Below are 18,709 nucleotides of genomic sequence, written 5' to 3'. Positions count from 1 at the left end.
AACCCTGTTTCCTATCTTCACCAGGTTGACACTTCAATTTTAGATATGCCTGATACTGCTCCTGGCATGCCCTCCTACACTCAACATTGCGCCAGGGTTAATCTAGTTTAATAATATCAGTAGAGTAGGGAATGTACCAGGTCGTGCAGTTGCAGATTGTGCTGGAGTACAAGTCTGTGGCTGTCAATGGCCCACAGAATCTTGAGTTGCTTGATCTGTTCAAAGTCTGACCCATTTAGCATGGTAATAGTGCCACATAACTCAATGGAGGATATTATCAGTGTGAATATACAACTTTGACTCCATAAGGCCTGTATAGTGGTCACTCTTACCCATACTGTCATGGACAGATGTGTTAGCAGCTGGCTGATTGGTGAGGATGTTTTTCCTTCTTGTTGGTTTACTTAGCTCCTGCCTCATACACAATTGAGCAGCTAGGTCTGCTAGGACTGGACCAGCATTTGGTAATGAAAGTTGACATCCTGCCACCCTTAGTGCTTCCTCCAAGCTGAGTTCAACACTGAGGAGCACTGATCAACCATGGGAGGACAATACATAGTAATAGCAGGAGATTTCCTTGCCCATGTTTGACCAGATGACGTGAGACCTCATGAGGGCCAATGTCAATGATGAGGACTCCCAGCACAACATCCTCCCAGCTGTATACCATTGTGTCACTACACTGAAGTTGGTACTGTTTCTGCCTGGACATAAGTTCTCCTCTGTTTTCCAACTAACTCATAACTTGCAGCCAAAGTCTATTTGCTTCACACATGAAATTTTGGCTAATGTGTCTTGGATGTTCAAGATTTGCTGTGTCTGGGCAATTTCTGTCATGCTTTTGGCGAGTTACTTCCTTAGAAAAATTCAAGAGATTGTTGGAAAGAGTTATCCCTGTTTAAATTTATCCTGGTAACCGTTTACTTAATTATTAAGCAGGGTCAAATTAAACCATCCAATTTGCTGGTGTCCAGAATTGTACATGCTGACATTCAGTTTTTAATCTTGCAAGTCATTTTGGCAACAGAATTTTCTCTTTTGTTTTCTTCTTTAGCCAGAACTTGGAGTTGACCAAGACACAGTTGTCAAGCTGGTGAAACCCAGTGTGGACTACGTTTGCCAGCTCAAGTTTTCATCAGGAAATTATCCTCCATGTATTGGTGAATCCAGGGATAACCTAGTTCACTGGTGTCATGGGTCACCTGGCGTGATTTACATGCTCATACAGGCTTATAAGGTACTGTGTGTGTGTGTGTGTGTGTGTGTGTGTGTGTGTGTGTGTGTGTGTGTGTGTGTGTGTGTGTGTGTGTGTGTGTGTGTGTGTGTGTGTGTGTGTGTGTGTGTGTGTGTGTGTGTGTGTATAGCAGTGTAGAAGTGTGAGGCATACTGGATAGACAGTGGGGTAGAACCTGGGTATACATGTGCTCAGATCAGTGAAGGTGTAGGACAGATGGAGAGAGCAGTAAGTAAAAGCAGACATTTGCCTTATTAATAGGGGCATAGAGTAAGAGAACACAAAGGTGATGTTGAATTTGTGTAATGCTCTGGTAAGACCTCATGTAGAATATTATGTACAGTTTGGGTGCCACACTGTAGGGAGGTTGTGAACATAATAGAGTGTGTGCAGAAAAGTTTTCCAAGAATGGCTCTGGTTATGAGAATAGGTTGAAGAAATTGGGACTGTTCTCCCAGAGAGGAGAAGGCTATAAAGAATTGTGATCAAAGTTTCCAAAATTATTAGGTACTGAATAGAATAAATGAATGAAACTGTTCCCAGTTGTGAAAAGATCAAGAATGAACAGATGAAACAAGTGCAGGGTGAAAAAAAAGACTTTACTCACAGTCAGCTCTCCAAATAAGTATCGTGAATTAGTATCGGTTTCCCGCCTTTTCACCACATCCTCTGGTTTTGAATACACTGCCTGGAAGTGTGGTGGCGATAGATTCAGGCATTCAAAAGAACATTGAATGACTCTGTGAATAGAAATAATGTGCAAGGATGTGGAGAAAAGGCTGGAGACTGGTACTAAATCACCATATTCATTTGGAGAACTGATGCAGATACAATGGCCGAATGGCCTCCTTCTGTACCAAACAGTACTGTGATTCTGAAGATAAAGAAGAGAGAATAGATCGAGGAACTACATTGAGGCAGTAGAAAGAAGCTAGTGTGGGCTCACCAAGAATCTCTTTGATCTGGAGAAGTACAAACAGCAGACATTGTATAACTAATGTGATTTATTTGAACTGGAAGTTAGAAGATGAATTGAAAGGAGTCAAAAAATATGTTCTTGAAAAACAGCAAGCTTGAAAATCACTTTCCACTGAGAAACGTTGAATAAAATACGTAACTTTTACATGTAAAAATCTATCTTGAACCTAACTGGCCCAAAAATCCTCTTAACAAGTGTTAATGACTAACTTGCAGTATTGACCCTTTCAAATGTAAATAATTTCTCGCTTCCAAATTTCCACCTGTGCTGACCCTCATGCTGCTTCCTTCCCTGGTTCCTCCTGCTAGCCGCCTCTCTCCATTTGTCCTGTTTGCTATCCCTCCTGCTCACCACTTTCCCAATGTTTGCTGCTTTCTTTCTGACAACTCATCACTGCTACATAGGGTCCTGAAGAGGATGAGTGAGAGTATCGGGGAGGGAAGCAGCACACTGGAAGACCAGGGGGTGAGGGAAAGAGGGAGGACCGTGGGTAAAGGAGAAGTTTGGGGAGGAAAGCAGCAAGCAAGAGGGTCAAAGAAAGTGGAAAAGGAGGTGAAGAATGGCATTTTGTTTCTTAACTGGACCAAGCATGTTTAACCGCTGTTCTGCAGCAAGAATAGTGGGGACGGTAGCATTGGTAATTTGCTAACTCACAAAAACACTAGAGCACCGTTAGCTTGCACTTTGACTATGGACCACCTGGACTTGAAAGATAAATGGGATCACAGAATGATTGAGTTCAGCAACCAATATCAATGTTGCAAATGTTACCTGTTTTGGAGGCAACCATGCTCTACATTCACTGACATTGGCATCTGCCAGTAAAACGAGGTGAGGTGCAAAAGCATCCAGGATTGGGACTGTCATCCGAGACAGCAGATGATGCCTGGTTTTGTTGGTCAGCAGGTCACATACTGACTAATGTCGTATAATTAAAAATCTCTGCTCACATCATAGAGCAACAGGCACAGACAGAGCTTGCTCATTCCACCTTTTGCTCCTCAACCATACATTTCCCTTTCAACATTTTTCACTGAGGTAGAGCACCCAAATATCTCGAGGAAAGTGAGGAACATTAAAGGAACAGAAATGCCTCATTTCCTGCAGCATAATTGTATGATACTACCACGTGATATTCTTATAAACTCCTCTTTATGTTTGCAAATAGATTTTCAAAGAAGAACGATATCTACAAGATGCTTATGATTGCGCAGAAGTGATTTGGCACAGAGGGCTGTTAAAGAAAGGATATGGACTGTGCCATGGACCTGCTGGCAATGCTTATGGATTCCTGGCTATGTACAATCTTACTGGAGACAAGAAGTATTTGTACAGAGCTTGCAAGGTATTTGATACAGTTTCCTTATTTGGTAGAAAAACCCTCTGAATATGAGTTCAATCCAGTACCGTTGTTTTGCCAAAATGATCTGGAAGATCTTATTCTTCACTTGCTGTCAGGTGATGGCATTTAGTCTGATTTTTGGAGTGCAACGGGAAACCATGACAATGAGTCTATTTGCAGTGGAGGCTAACATGTCTTTTCCACTGGTGGAAGGGGCAAGTAAACACTTTCAAGTGCCTTGAGCCTCCTGGTGCCAGTGATAGAGGATGAGATCGGGTTACCTGATGTCTCCAGCAATCATAGAGCACATCAATTGGGAAGAAATCCTCTGATGCAAAAAGGTTAACCAATGAAAATGTCATGTAGCCTGTTCTAAAAGTAGATCAATTAATTAATCTAGACTGAAACTTATATTGATTCACAAGATGTGGACATCTTTGGCCAAACTGCAATCTATTACCCCAATGTTGAATCGTCCTTGAGAAGGTGGTGGTGGTGAGCTGCAGTCCATTTGTTGTAAGAACACCCCCATTTACCGTAGGGAGAGAGTTCCAGGATTTTTACCCATTGATGGAAGAAAAGGTGCTGTACTTCCAAGTCAGAATGGTGAGTAGCTTGAAGGGAAACATGCAGGTGGAGGTGTTCCCATCCATCTTCCGCCCTCGTCTTTATAGATGGTAGGGGTTGCAGGTTTGGAATTTGCCTGAGCATAAAGTAGTGAAGTTTGAGTAGATGACTATAATCGAGGTGAATTAGGGCAGCACAACATTCTCTATGCAGCACAACATCCTCTATGCAGCACAACATCCTGTATCCTCTAATGGTAGCTCTGCAGATGCTAGACATTGTGTGAATTGCCAGAAAAGTTCTGCAGTTTTTGTAACGAATGTTGGCAATTAGAGAAAGCTGGTGCTTGGGTAGTAAGAGATCAGTTTTAGAAAATCACCATGTCCTAATCTTTAAAGAATTGATAACTAAATCCAAGGGTTAGTAGATGAGTGTGATGTCTCTGTTAGTTATCATTCAAACAATGGGCATGTTAAAGCTAACAAATGCATAGAGCTGTAAAGTTGGATTAATTGTTGCTAATGATTTTTGGCTTTCAGTTTGCAGAATGGTGTTTTGATTATGGAAAACATGGCTGTAGAACACCAGATAGTCCCTTTTCTCTCTTTGAAGGTAATTGACATTTAAAGTCACTTATTATTTTAAAGGTAGAACTTTTTCTGTACCACTTTGCTCATTATAGGAGTAATAATTAAGACATCAAATTCGAATACTTCATAATACTCAATGTTTTGGCATTCTGTTATTAATAAGCTGGAGACTGGTGCTGTTGAAATGTGAATGCAAACAAGAGTGACAAAAAGTCCAGACAAACCTAGTGCACAACCCTCTTCCCTGTCTTCTCCACCATCACCTAATAACATGCATCAGGAACAGAGTAGTATAACAGTGTTAGGAATAGGGGTCAACATTGTCTGAAATGTGCTGAGCAGTGCCAGGGGTGAACATTATCTGGATATACTGAGCAGTGTTGGAGTGTTGGATTCCTGAAGGGCTTATGCCCGAAACGTCGATTCTCCTGCTCCTCGGATGCTGCCTGGCCTGCTGTGTTTTTCCAGCACCACATTTTTCAACTCTGGTCTCCAGCATCTGCAGTCCTCACTTTCTCCCAGTGTTGGAGAGTGACTATTATGTGGAGTGTGCTGAGCTGTGTCATGGGAAGAGAGTGAATCTTATTGTGATTTACTTCAAGTGCTCATTGAAAAGACCATACACCTCCCATGAAAAGTCCTAATCAAATCCGTGTTAAAACCAGCATAAAGGCCAAGTCTTCTCAATTCTGGCCACCATGCCCCGCTGAAATAGGGTATGGTGCAATGGGTTCTGAGCAGAGCAAGACCAGCCATCCAAAGTTTAAACTTCCTACTTGCAGTACAAAACATCTCTTTCTCAAAGTTGCCAGATTTCTGAGTAACTGTGACAAAGGTTAACCCTTCAGAAGAAGTGGTGGAGCCTGGTACAACTACAACATTTAAAAAGCATTTAGATGAGTATATAGTAGGAAGAGTTTAGAGAGATATGGGCCAAGTGCTGGCAAATAGGACTGGATAAATTTAGGATATCTGGTCGGCATGGATGAATTGGACCGAAAAGTCTGTTTCCTGCTTTAAATCTCTATGGACTCTATGACTTACTCTTTGTCCAACTCGATCTGCCTGCAGCCTTGACATAGGAGAGAGTGAGCTGGAAATCAGAGTTGAGAGTGTGTTGCTGAAAAGCACAGCTGGTCAGGCATCATCTGAGGAGCAGGAAAATCGACGTTTCGGGCTGGAGCCCTTCATCAGCCTCATTCCTGAAAAAGGGCTCTGGTCCGAAACGTCGATTATCCTGCTCCTCCGTCACTATAGCCTTGACATAGTCAATTAAAACATTCTCCTCCAACACCTCATCACAGTTAGATATTTTCAGAACAACTTGTTAAATGATGTTGTTCCATACCTCTGGGGCAGATTGGACTTAAACCAAGGCCTGTTGGTCCAGAGCAAGTGCCACTATCATAGTATCATAAGAGCCCTCACCTTATCACTGTTATCCAGCTGTTGGGGATTGTCCTTATTTAGTTGCATTCTCATCTCTATGATCACAGTCAGGGAACCATATGCAAAGTTTCTCAATTATTTGTTTCCGCTCACTGACATTATCCTAAAAAAATGACTGTTTTCACTGTACATTGACACTCATTTCTATCTCACGAATGCGTCTCTCAACCCCTCCACTGTCTTTAGTAGAAAGCTGCTTTTAAGTTAAGTACTCAAATTGATGCCACGATGTTTGGCTCCAGCTAGAGCCCCTGCTCCCTATCCAATTCCATCCCTATCCAAGCAATTACTTGAGGCCAAACTAGACCATGTGTAAACCTGACTCCAACATGACCATGCATCCAATACATCTCTAAACCCGCGTTATCTCACCTCTGTTTTACTCTGTATTTTGCTTTTGTATGCTGAAGTCATGATCCATGCCCTTTTTGTTTCTTTAATTTTGTTTGAACAAATACAGAACATTAAAAATTGCTCTTAAATGCATTTGGAACTTGTCTAGATTGCTTGATAGGTTGCCTGTCTTCTATTTTGAAATATCTATATTTTGAAAGCTTTCAACAATGCTACATGATCAGACAGAGGTTTCATGGGTCCAGTTCTACCACCTGGGTCCCATGGAATAGAATAGAATAGAATAGAATAGAATAGAATAGAATATCTTTTATTGTCACATGTACTCCAACACAGAAATACAAGAGTACAGTGAAATGTTTTGACAATGGCTTCCTCTAATGGCACCACCTTAAGTTTAAGTACCTAGGTACAAATCTTGCATACAAAAGAGGAATAAAAGGAAAGATAGTAGCATTACTTGCAGTGTCTAAAAAATAAGTTAGAAGTAAGATATTCATAACAGAGTTGAAGGATTGACGTTACAGTCCAGAAAAGAATTTCAGATTGATATTACATATGCAGCAGCATAGCGAGCATGTGATCTGACTGCCTGTGCCAGACCCCAGTCCAATAACAGTCGCACTCTGCTCCACGCCTCCAGTCCGCTCCGCACCAGCACTCAGCTGACCAAGGGAGGTTGCACAGTTCTCAGACTGCTAAAATGAGAGAGAAGAAAAAAAAGAGAGAATAGGTGGAGCAGAAGAGCTCCGGGTGGATAGTGCTACTCTGCCATCATCTTGCTGGAAGTGTGTCTTGCTCCACAGTAAACACTCCTATGATCACTGACCGACTTTACTCCTGGTGTAAATAATGCCTCACTTTAAATTTACAAACCCTCATTCTTGATTTTGAATCCAGCCAACACCCAGCCTCTCTTTCTCACCATAAATTCAACCAGACCCACAACTCTCTGAGCTGTACGTATTCTTCCAATTCTCGTCATGGGAGATTCTTGGCTTTAATCATTTCATCACCAGCAATCGTGCTTCAACTTCCTGTGCATTATGCTCTGGAAACTGCCTCCCTAAACCTCTGCAGCAGTCTTTCCTCTTTTAAGATTCTACATCATCCTACAGTTTGACCACACTTTTGATCATTGACCTAATTATCTCTTTCTGCGGCTCAGTGTCATCTTTTAATTTATGCTGCTTCCACTTCCCACTGCATTTCTTTCACTGCTTTGGTTAGCAGGTGGGGCCAGAGCCAAATGACATAATGACCAAATGCAGCAGGGGTTCAGTCAGGTCATGGTGACTTTTGCATGAATGGCACATTGTTAGTGGTTTCTGTTATGCAAGGCCCTTGGGACGTGGAGCAACCTCTAGGTCGTGTCACAGAGCTGCTCCCTCCATTGAGCATGAAATAGCACAGTGTGGGGACAGTTGACTTAGAATGAAAAGAGATGTACATGTAGGGAATAGGGTTCAATAACATAACAGTAAGATTAGAGTCCAGTATGTCTCAGCTTACGATGTATCGCAGTATTTAGCATCAATATATAATAATCAAGGCTCTAAAGATGCCAAAATCTGAAGATAGTTTGATGCTGTCAACTGCTTGACCAGTCAGTCTGGAGCCCAAACATTTAGATTAGATTAGATTAACTACAGTGCGGAAACAGGCCATTTGGCCCAATAAATCCACACCGACCCTCTGAAGAGTAATCCACCCAGACCCATTTCCCTCTGACTTATGCACCTAACACTATGGACAATTTAGCATGGCCAGTGCACCTAACCTGCACATCTTTGGATTGTGGGAGGAAACTGGGGGAAACCCACGCAGACACGGGAAGAATGTGCAAATTCCACACAGATAGTCACCCGAAGTGGGATTCGAACCTGGGTCCCTGGCACTGTGAGGCAGCAGTGCTAACCACTGAGCCACCGTGCTGTCCTATCTGGGCATAAATTCAGAGGACAAAAAAGCCATGTCAAAATTCTGATTCTAAACTTAAGCCGAAACAGTATAAGCCTGATTGAAGTTCTGTTATCATTCAGGGGAAGTTGCAGTGAATTCATAGGTAGAGTTCCACCAAGGAATTGAGTGGCAATTTCTTTGATTAGTGTTGGAAGCAGATATCGAGGTTCAGGAGTAGAGCAGTAGCTAAAGGATGTTCATGTCAGCTGAGTGCTGCTCTGAGAGGTTTGTCAAAATTCCTGATGCATCAAAGACATTTTTCAATACAAACATTTATTTGGCACTGCCACCCAGTGTTTTTCTTCAGAGGTGCATGCTAACAAATGCAATTTGAAGGACTAAGTTACATTTCTAGTACTTAAAACTGATGTAGTTACTGACATGTCAACATAAGTAGCAATTGCAACACCCCTGACAGACTTAATAGCTACCACAGGTAAATTTATGAAATGGATTTTTTTAACCGAAGTCAGAGCCTGTCTTCGAACTTGTCAAAGAGTTTGCAGTGAGCCGTTCAAGTAAGTAAGTAAGATAAAACCTGATTCAGTTGTAGCCAAATTAAGTGAAGAATGAATGGTTTCCATCATTAATTTGCAAATGAGATTGGGAAACTGAAGTCTGAGTGACCAAGAATACAAAAACTATATGTGTGGAAAGAATACTGGAAATACTCAGCAAGTCTGGTACCATCTGTGTGGAGTTATATAGTTCATGGCTCAGATAAGCAGCAGTCCCAATAATGATAAATGCTGAGAACAGCATCACCGTTTGTACCATGCACAGTTATACCAATAATAGGCAACTGCACTTTGTCTCAGAGGGCTGTGCAGCAACCTTTAGTGATGTTCGTGCTGGGCTGCTTTATAAACTGGCATCAGTAATTTGTGCTGATTGCCCGGGGTTATGCTTGTTTTCATCGATTCAGGATACTAGTCAGACCACACTTGGAAAACATTGAACTATTGTGAACCCTTTATCTAAGGAAAGATATACTGCTTTGGAGGCACTGACCTGAAAAATGTGTTGCTGGAAAAGCGCAGCAGGTCAGGCAGCATCCAAGGAGCAGGAGAATCGATGTTTCGGGCATAAGCCCTTCTTCAGGAATGAAGGCACTGTCTTATGTGGGAAAGGCGAGTAGATTGGATCTGTATTTGTTAGAATGTAGAGGTGACTTTATTGAAACATATATTATCCTCAGAAGATAAAGATCTGTGTGAACTATGGAATTCTTTACCACAGGGGGCTGTTGAGGCAGGTGATTAAGTATATTCAAAGTTGCTTTAGACAGATTTTTAATCAGCAAGGGAGTCAAGGGTTATGGAGAAAAGGCAGGTAAATGGAGTTGAGGGTTATCAGATTAGCTATGATCCCATTGAATTGCAGAGCAAACAAATGGGCTGAATGATCTCCTTCTGGTCATACACCATTGGTCTTGTGATGCTGTCGGTTTGGGCAACATGACCTGAGGGCTAGTTCAGATGAACGCTTGAGGTAGAATACTCTCCCTAGTAAGCACCTGTTAAAAGCATTACATTACATGCAAAGCTGTCAGCGGAAAAGTTGGGAAACAGAGATGGCTGTTTACTCTGGGCCAAAAGGAGATTGAAACAAAAATCAACAAAGCACTTGTATTTTTCCACTGCCATCTTTCGAAAGTGCTTCTGCTTGTGGTGTGCTAAGGATTGTCACCATTATTTCTCAACACATGTTGGAGGGCAGAATCAGTCCTCTAAGTGACTGCAAACAGTTTACAGTGCAGTTCTAGACTAGGAAAGAGAGGGAATAAAGATTTATATGCTACTAATATCAGATAGGGTCTGAACCTATTCTATAGAAGCTCCATTTGCTCTTTTCCCTGATAGTTTTAAGTCTTTCAAATCGTCGGAAGGTTCGCAATTCCTATTGAAAATTAAAGCAGTCTGTCCAAGGTTTAACCCAGAGCTGTCACTAAACAGTTTTATTGAAGTACTCAAATTTACAACAGATTTCAAAAGTTTATCAAAGTATTTAAAATGATTGTAAAACACTCACCTCCCTTTGAGTTGAAGACTTTATTTTTTTTTTTAAATGGGATATGTGCATCACTGGCAAGGCCAGTGTTTGTTAACCACCCCTATTGCCCTGAACTGATTAGCTATCTAGGCTACCTCAGAGGGCAATTAAGAGTCAACCTCATTGCTGTAGATTTGGCATCACATGTAGATCAGACCAGGTAAGATTGGGAGATTTCTTTCCCTAAAGGACATGCTTTTTTTAAAAGTCTATCAAGAATGATTACATGCTCACCATTTGGTTAGCTTTTAATTCCACATTTTATTTCGAACACGGAAGTGCAGTGCAGAAACAGGCCCTTCAGCCCATGATGTTGTGCTGAACATGATACCAAATTAAACTAATTCCTTCTGCCTGCCCTTGATCCATATCTCTCCATTCCTTGCATATTCATGTGCGTATCTAAAAGTCCCTTAAACAGCCCCATCACATTTGCCTCCATTACCAGCCCTGGCAGTGTGTTCCAGACTCCTATCACTGTCTGCACACGAAACTTACCCCTCACATCTTTGAATTTTTCCCTTCTCATCTTAAGTGCATGACAAGTGTAAGCCTTAGACATTTCAACTCTGGGAAAAGGATTTTGACTGTCACCCCTATCTATGCATCTCATAATTTTATAGATTTTTCAAATCTCCCCTCAGCCTCTACCACTCCAGAGAAAACAACTTGAGTTTTTCTAGCCTCTCCTGATAGCTCATACTCTCTAATCCAGGAAGTATTCTGGTAAACCTCTTTTTCACCCTCTCCAAAGCCTCCACATCCTTCCTGCAGTTTGGCAACCAGAATTGAACACCATAGTCTTAAGTGTGGCCTAACCAAATTCAGATAAATGACATCTGATTCTTGTGCTCAATTCCCTGACCAATAAAGGCAAGCATGCCACACGTCTTCTTTAACACCCTATCTACTTAGTGACCAATTTCAGGAAGCTGTGGACTTACCCCCAAGATCCCTCTGTACATTAATGCTGTTCAGGATCCAGCCATTAACTCTATACTTTTCCGTAACATTTGATCTCCCAAAGTGCAGCACTTCGCATTTATTCGGATTAAACACCATTTGCCATTTCTCTGCTCATATCTGCAACTGATCTGTCTCCCGCTGTATCCTTTAACAACCTTCTACACTATCCATAACTCCACTGATCTTTGTGTCATCTGCAAACTTACTAACCCACCTATCTACATTTTCAACCAAGTGATTTATATATATCAAAAACAGCAGGCGTCCCAGTACAGATTCCCACGGAAAACCACTAGTCATGGACCTCCAGCCTGAAAAACACCTTTCTACCACTACCCTCTGCCTTCTCTGGGCAAATCAATTTTGAATCTACGCGGCCAAGTCACCATGGATCCTATACACCTTAATCTTCTGGTTGAGCCTAGCATGAGGGACCTTGTTAAAAGTCTTATTAAAATCAATGAGACACATCCACTACTCTACCCTCATCGATCACCATTGTCGCCTCCTCAAAAAACTCAATCAAGCTAGTAAGACATGCTGACTGTCCCTAATTAGGCCATGCTTTTCCGAATGTGTGTAAATCCTATCCCTAAGAATTCTGTCCAATAGCTTCCCAACCACGAATGTGATACTCACTAGTCTATCATTTCCTGGACTATCATTATTTCCCTTCTTCAATTGAAGAACATTAGCTCTTCCCTGGTCCTCTGGGACCTTTCCAATGGCTAATGAGAATACAAAGATCTTGGTCAAGGCCCCAGCAATCTCCTCTCTTGTCTCTTTCAATAACATGGGATAGGTACCATTCGGCCCTGGGGACCTATTCACTTTAACGCCCTTCAAGAGACCCAACACCACTTCTTTCGTGATCTCAAAGTGCCTTAGCATATTATCATGCTCCATACAAATCTCACCATCCTCCATACCTTTCTCTTGAGAGAACTTTATTCCAGTTTCACCATCTGCTGTGGTACATTTCAAAGGCAGGTACCCAGAGCTTTAGTCTGACCCTCAGTATTACCATTCCAGTGACATTTCCACCACACCGTTATTTCCCTACTCACTTCAAGCAGCATGACGTCAGCTCGTGCGGGCATTAGGGTAGGGCTTGGATCGGCGCAACATCGAGGGCCGAAGGGCCTGTACTGCGCTGTATTCTTCTATGTTCTATGTTCTATGTACATTTACACACAGACAAAGTCTCAGTGAAGGTCTCACTCCAGCTGACAAATTAAAAAGGTTAAAACAATGACTGCAGATGCTGGAAACCAGATTCTGGATCAGTGGTGCTGGAAGAGCACAGCAATTCAGGCAGCATCCGAGGACAGGCAAAATCGACGTTTCGGGCAAAAGCCCTTCATCAGGAATAAAGGCAGAGAGCCTGAAGCGTGGAGAGATAAGCTAGAGGAGGGTGGGGGTGGGGAGAGAGTGGCGTAGAGTACAATAGGTCAGTGGGGAAGGAGATGAAGGTGATAGGTCAGGGAGGAGAGTGTGGAGTGGATAGGTGGAAAAGGAGCTGGGCAGGTCGGACAAGTCCGGACAGGTCAGGGGATCGAGTTGCTGGAGGTTAGAAGCTAGGATGAGGTGGGGGAAGGGGAAATGAGGAAACTGTTGAAATCCACATTGATGCCCTGGGGTTGAAGTGTTCCGAGGCGCAAGATGAGGCGTTCTTCCTCCAGGCGTCTGGTGGTTAAAAAGGTTAGTCTACTGCAGTTTCCACCTTTCAGTGTCAAAATCCAGGCTATAATTTTAGATGTGCTATCTCTCTGTCTCTTGCTCTCTCTCCACAGATGACCATGAGACTTTAAGAAATAGGAACAGGAGCATGCTATTTGGCCTGTTGATCCTGCTCCGCTATTCAATAGGATGATGGCTGATTCAGCATTCCCCACACCCGCTTTTGTAGAAACATAGAAAATATAGAAAATAGATGCTGGAGTAGGCCATTTGGCCCTTCGAGCATGCACCCCTATTCAACGTGATCATGTAATCCCACTCCCGCTTTCTCTCCATACTCCTTAATCCCTTTAGCTGCAAAGGCTACATCCAGTTCCCTCTTGAATATATCTAATGAACTGGCCCCAGCAGCTTTCTGTGGTAGAGAATTCTGTAGGTTCACAACTCTGAGTGAAGAAATTCTTTCTCATCTCAGTCCTGAATACCTTACCCCTTATTCTTAGACTCTGAACTCTAATTCTGGCCTTCCCCAACATTTGGGAACATTTTTCCTGCATCTAGCCTGTCCAGTCCCATCAGGATTTATTTGTTTCTTTGTGATCCTTCCTCATTCTTCTGAATACCAGTGAATACAAGCCCAGTCGGTCCAGTCTTTCTTCATATGTCAGTCCTGCCATCCCAGGAATCGGTCTAGTGAACCTTCCCTGGACTCTCTCAATATCAAGAATTCCTTCCTCAGACTAGCAGATGAAAAGTGCACACAGTGCTCAAGGTGTGGCCTCACCAATGCCCTGTATAACTGTAGCAAAACATCCCCACTCATTACTCAAATCCTCTCACTATGAAGGCCAACATACCATTAGATTTCCTCACTGCTTGCTGCACCTGAATGCCAACCTTCAGTGACTTTTCCACCGTGACACCCAGGTCTTGTTACACCTCACCTTTTCTTAAACTGCCACCATTCAGATAATGATCTGCCTTCCTGTTTTTACCACCAAAGTGAAAACCTCACATTTATCCAAGTTATATTCATTTACCAAATATCTGCACACTCAGCCAGCCTGTCCAAGTCACCTTGCAGCCTCTTAGCATTCTCCTCACAGCACACACTGCCACCCAGCTTACTGTCGCCTGCAAATTTGGAGATGTGGTATTCAATTCCTTTGTCTAAATCATTATTGTATATTGTGAACAGAATTTCTGTCCTTTATCTGTAACCCTTAATTCCCCTACCAATCAAGAATCTATCTCAGCATTAAATGCACACAAGGACTTCTTCCTCATCTCACTCTTAAATAGGCATTCCATTGTTCTGAGTCTGTGTGCTTTGGTCCCTAGACTTTCACATAAGTAGAAACATCCTCTCAGCACTTACTCTGTCAAACCCCTTCAGAGTCCTATATGTTTTAATCATATCACCTTTCATTCTTCTAAACTCCAATGAGTAGAATTCCAAACGTTTAGTCTTTGTTCGTGAATCACTCGCTCCATACCAGAAATCATCCAAATAATCCTTCACTGCCTCCAAAGTAATAATATCTTTCCATAAACAAGAGGACCAAAACTGCTCACAGTACCCCAGATGTAGTCACACCAGCAGCTTATACAGTTACAGTAAGATTTCCCTTCTCTTATAGACCAAACCCCTTGAATTAAGAGCTGGAAATGTGTTGCTGGAAAAGCGCAGCAGGTCAGGCAGCATCCAGGGAACAGGAGAATCGACGTTTCGGGCATAAGCCCTTCTTCAGGAATGAGGAAAGTTTGTCCAGCAGGCTAAGATAAAAGGTAGGGAGGAGGGACTTGGGGGAGGGGCGTCGGAAATGTGATAGGTGGAAAGAGGTCAAGGTGAGGGTGATAGGTCAGACTGGGGTGGGGGCGGAGAGGTCGGGAAGAAGATTGCAGGTTAGGAAGGCGGTGCTGAATTCGATGGATTTGACTGAGACAGGGTGGGGGGAGGGGAAATGAGGAAACTGGTGAAATCCGAGTTCATCCCTTGTGGTTGGAGGGTTCCTAGCCGGAAGATGAGGCGTTCTTCCTCCAACCGTCGTTTTGTTGTGGTCTGACGATGGAGGAGTCCAAAGACCTGCATATCCTTGGTGGAGTGGGAGGGGGAATTGAAATGTTGAGCTACAGGGTGGTTGGGTTGGTTGGTCCGGGTGTCCCAGAGGTGTTCTCTGAAACGCTCCGGCTACTTGCGGAGCGTTTCAGAGAACACCTCTGGGACACCCGGACCAACTAACCCAACCACCCTGTAGCTCAACATTTCAATTCCCCCTCCCACTCCACCAAGGATATGCAGGTCTTTGGACTCCTCCATCGTCAGACCACAACAAAACGACGGTTGGAGGAAGAACGCCTCATCTTCCGGCTAGGAACCCTCCAACCACAAGGGATGAACTCGGATTTCACCAGTTTCCTCATTTCCCCTCCCCCCACCCTGTCTCAGTCAAATCCATCGAATTCAGCACCGCCTTCCTAACCTGCAATCGTCTTCCCGACCTCTCCGCCCCCACCCCAGTCTGACCTATCACCCTCACCTTGACCTCTTTCCACCTATCACATTTCCGACGCCCCTCCCCCAAGTCCCTCCTCCCTACCTTTTATCTTAGCCTGCTGGACAAACTTTCCTCATTCCTGAAGAAGGGCTTATGCCCGAAACGTCGATTCTCCTGTTCCCTGGATGCTGCCTGACCTGCTGCGCTTTTCCAGCAACACATTTCCAGCTCTGATCTCCAGCATCTGCAGACCTCACTTTCTCCCCTTGAATTAAGAGCCAACATTCCATTCGCCTTCCTGTTTTCCAGCTGCATCTGTGTGCTGGCTTTCTGTGTTTTATGCACAAGTACCCCTGAGTCCCATTGTGTTGCAGCTCCATATTTTTCTTTCTTTAAATTTTTAAATCCCCTTTAAATTTCTTTTGTTCTCCCTTCCAAAATGCACAACTTCACATTTTCCCACATTACAAGTTATTTTCCAACTTTTGGCCCACTTACCTGATACTTACCGATCAGTATCCCTCCTTAAACTGCTTGTATCCCTCTCACAGCTTGCCCTTCCACCTATTTTTGTGTCAGTTGCAAATTTAGCTACAGGACATTCACTTCCTTCCTCCAAGTCATCAATATATGTTGTAAATAGTTGTGGTCCCAGCACTGATCCTTGTGGAACCCCACGTTACCAAACTGAAAAAGAACCCCTTATCCCCACTATCTGTTTTCTGCCCATTAGCGAATTCTCTATGAATGCCAATGTAATACTACCAAAATCTTATGACTTAAGCTTTGTGAGTTACGATCTCAAATGCAGGCTGGAAGTCCAAACATAACAAATCTACTTGTTCCCCTCTATCTATCTGGTTGACTCTTGCTTGAAAAACACAAATAGAGTTCCCTTTCATGAAGCTATGTTGACTCTGCTTGATTAGATTATGATTTTCCAGATATGTTGCTATTATTTCCTTGATAAATGATGCCAACATTTATCCAACAATCGATGTTAGGTTAATTGCCCAGTTACCTGCTTTTTGCCTTCATCCCTTTATGAATAAGGTGTCACATTGGCAGTTTTCCAATCTTCTGGTACTTCTCCAGAATTCAAGGACTTTTGGAAAATTATAACAAATACATTCACTATCTCAGTAGCTTCTTCTTTTAGGATGCAAGCCAGGGGAGTTACTTCCCTTTAGCCCCATTGGTTTGTGTCATCACTCCTTCTGTAGTGATAGTTGGTGGACCTTAATTCCTTCCGTGTATTGTTTCGATGCTACCATTTCTGCTGATTATTTCCAGCATTTCTGTCCTTATTTCAGATTTCCAGTTTCAAGTATTTTGCTCGAGTAATTTGTCTTTTGATTGTCTGTTACTAAGCTTCAATAATCTCTCTTTTCTATTTCATTAAAGGGATGGCAGGAACTATTTACTTCCTTGCTGACTTGCTGCAGCCCAGAAAGGCAAAGTTCCCTGCGTTTGAGGTGTGATTCAACCATGGTATCAATGCACATTGTCAGATGTGATGCCCTCGCTTTCTCCAGTAAAACAACTAATGCATGTTTCTGTTATGAACCAAGGACACAGACAAAAATGCTGATGCACAGGTTGTTTGTGATGAGTAGCTTCACTCTACCTAGTACTCTACTCTTTAAGTGCTCCAGTCCAGTAACTGAAGGCTTCTTTTGCATGACTTAAATATTGCAGCTTTGTAAAAGGAATATCTGTGAAAAAATGGTTTCTGTACTCTCAGCACACAATATCTTGGGATGTATTATTGCAGTGTAAGCCCAGTGCAGAGCTTTTATTCTAAAATCATACTTGTGCAACTACGTATGCCAGGACCATATGAAGTCTGTTTGGCTAGCAAATGTGTGATGGTGAGTAGCTGCTGTTTGAACAGTCCTGGCAGTGGTCCACATTTTTCCAAAGCAGCAATGTTAATTAACTGGTTTGTTTGAAAGAAAAGCTTGCACTGGCCGTGCCTTTGCCCTGGCTTTGTCAGCAATCGGTCTTTCCCTGTCTTCAAGGCTGACACTTTTCTGAATGACTGGCTAATAGCACAGGGTGTTGTGAAAGAGCTAGTAGTATAGAGCACACAAACATTTATTTTCCAAAATATACTCAATATGAAGAAGTATTATGAATTGCTCACTACTTTAATTCATTCAGTTCTGCACACATTTTTCGAAATGTTTTCTGGGGTTATAGTAAGTTTCTATTTTATCTTAAAATTTACATTGAAAATATGCCAGGTAACTGAAATCCTCTTCCGTTTGTAGTGAATTAATGTTCTTGTTCATCCTCTTCTTTTCATTAATCCAATGGAATTTATCCTTCTATAAATATACTTGTTCAATTGTGATTCTTGTTTGGTGGTGTTTAGATGCTGGTATTTTTGCTTGCTTTGTCAAGCAATTAAAAGAATACCGTAAAGCTTGCAGCTTGCCAGACTTCAGTAACAACTGAGTGTTTAACTATATCACTTAGAAATGTGTTTGCTGGTCTGTAATCTGTGTAAACTGGTACTGCATTTTCAGCAAGACCTATTACCTGTGCACAGAAATAAAAATGTTTCTGTTGAATGCAATTGTTTGATGTTTTGATTTTGAGGATGATATTGCACAACCTATGTTGTCGCTGTGTGAATTCCCTGTTTGATATTTTTGATTTTATTCTGGTGTAAGATGTAGAGTGGCTACTTTAATGATTTTCTTTTTCCTCGTGAATGATGTAGGTAGTAGGAAATATGCAAACTACTTACTTCCAATAGCTCTGGTGGGAACCAATTTGTTGCAAGAGACTATGCGCACAGTACTCCCTACCTGCCTGGATGGGTGCAGCTCCAACAACGCTCGAGAAGCTTGACACCATCCAGGACAAAGCATCCCTCTCAATTGGCACCATATCCACAAGCATCCACACCCTCCACTACCGATGCTCAGTAGCAGTGTGCACTGCAGAAATTCACCAAAAATCCTTAGACAACATCTTCCAAATCCACAACTGATTTTATCTGTAAGGACAAGGACAGTAGATACCTGG

General features: G+C 42.5%; 1 protein-coding gene across 1 annotated transcript in view; it reads left to right on the top strand.

Moving 5' to 3' along the window:
• The window catches only part of lancl1 (LanC antibiotic synthetase component C-like 1 (bacterial)), a 44,989-nt gene extending 26,740 nt beyond the window's left edge, over window positions 1-18,249 (top strand). Inside the window, exons 6-9 of the mRNA XM_087988955.1 lie at window positions 1,055-1,237; window positions 3,382-3,558; window positions 4,662-4,734; window positions 17,078-18,249. Of these exons, the coding sequence (XP_087845081.1) occupies window positions 1,055-1,237; window positions 3,382-3,558; window positions 4,662-4,734; window positions 17,078-17,154 (510 nt within the window). The 3' untranslated portion in view covers window positions 17,155-18,249. The remainder of the gene's footprint in view (window positions 1-1,054; window positions 1,238-3,381; window positions 3,559-4,661; window positions 4,735-17,077) is intronic.
• The last annotated feature ends 460 nt before the right edge of the window (window positions 18,250-18,709 follow it).

Source organism: Chiloscyllium plagiosum, unplaced genomic scaffold, assembly GCF_037043375.1.
Source record: "Chiloscyllium plagiosum isolate Xiang-an unplaced genomic scaffold, Cpla_swu_hap1 HiC_scaffold_7, whole genome shotgun sequence".
In the NCBI taxonomy this organism is placed as follows: Eukaryota; Metazoa; Chordata; class Chondrichthyes; order Orectolobiformes; family Hemiscylliidae; genus Chiloscyllium; species Chiloscyllium plagiosum.
This window is presented reverse-complemented; position numbering and strand designations above follow the sequence as displayed.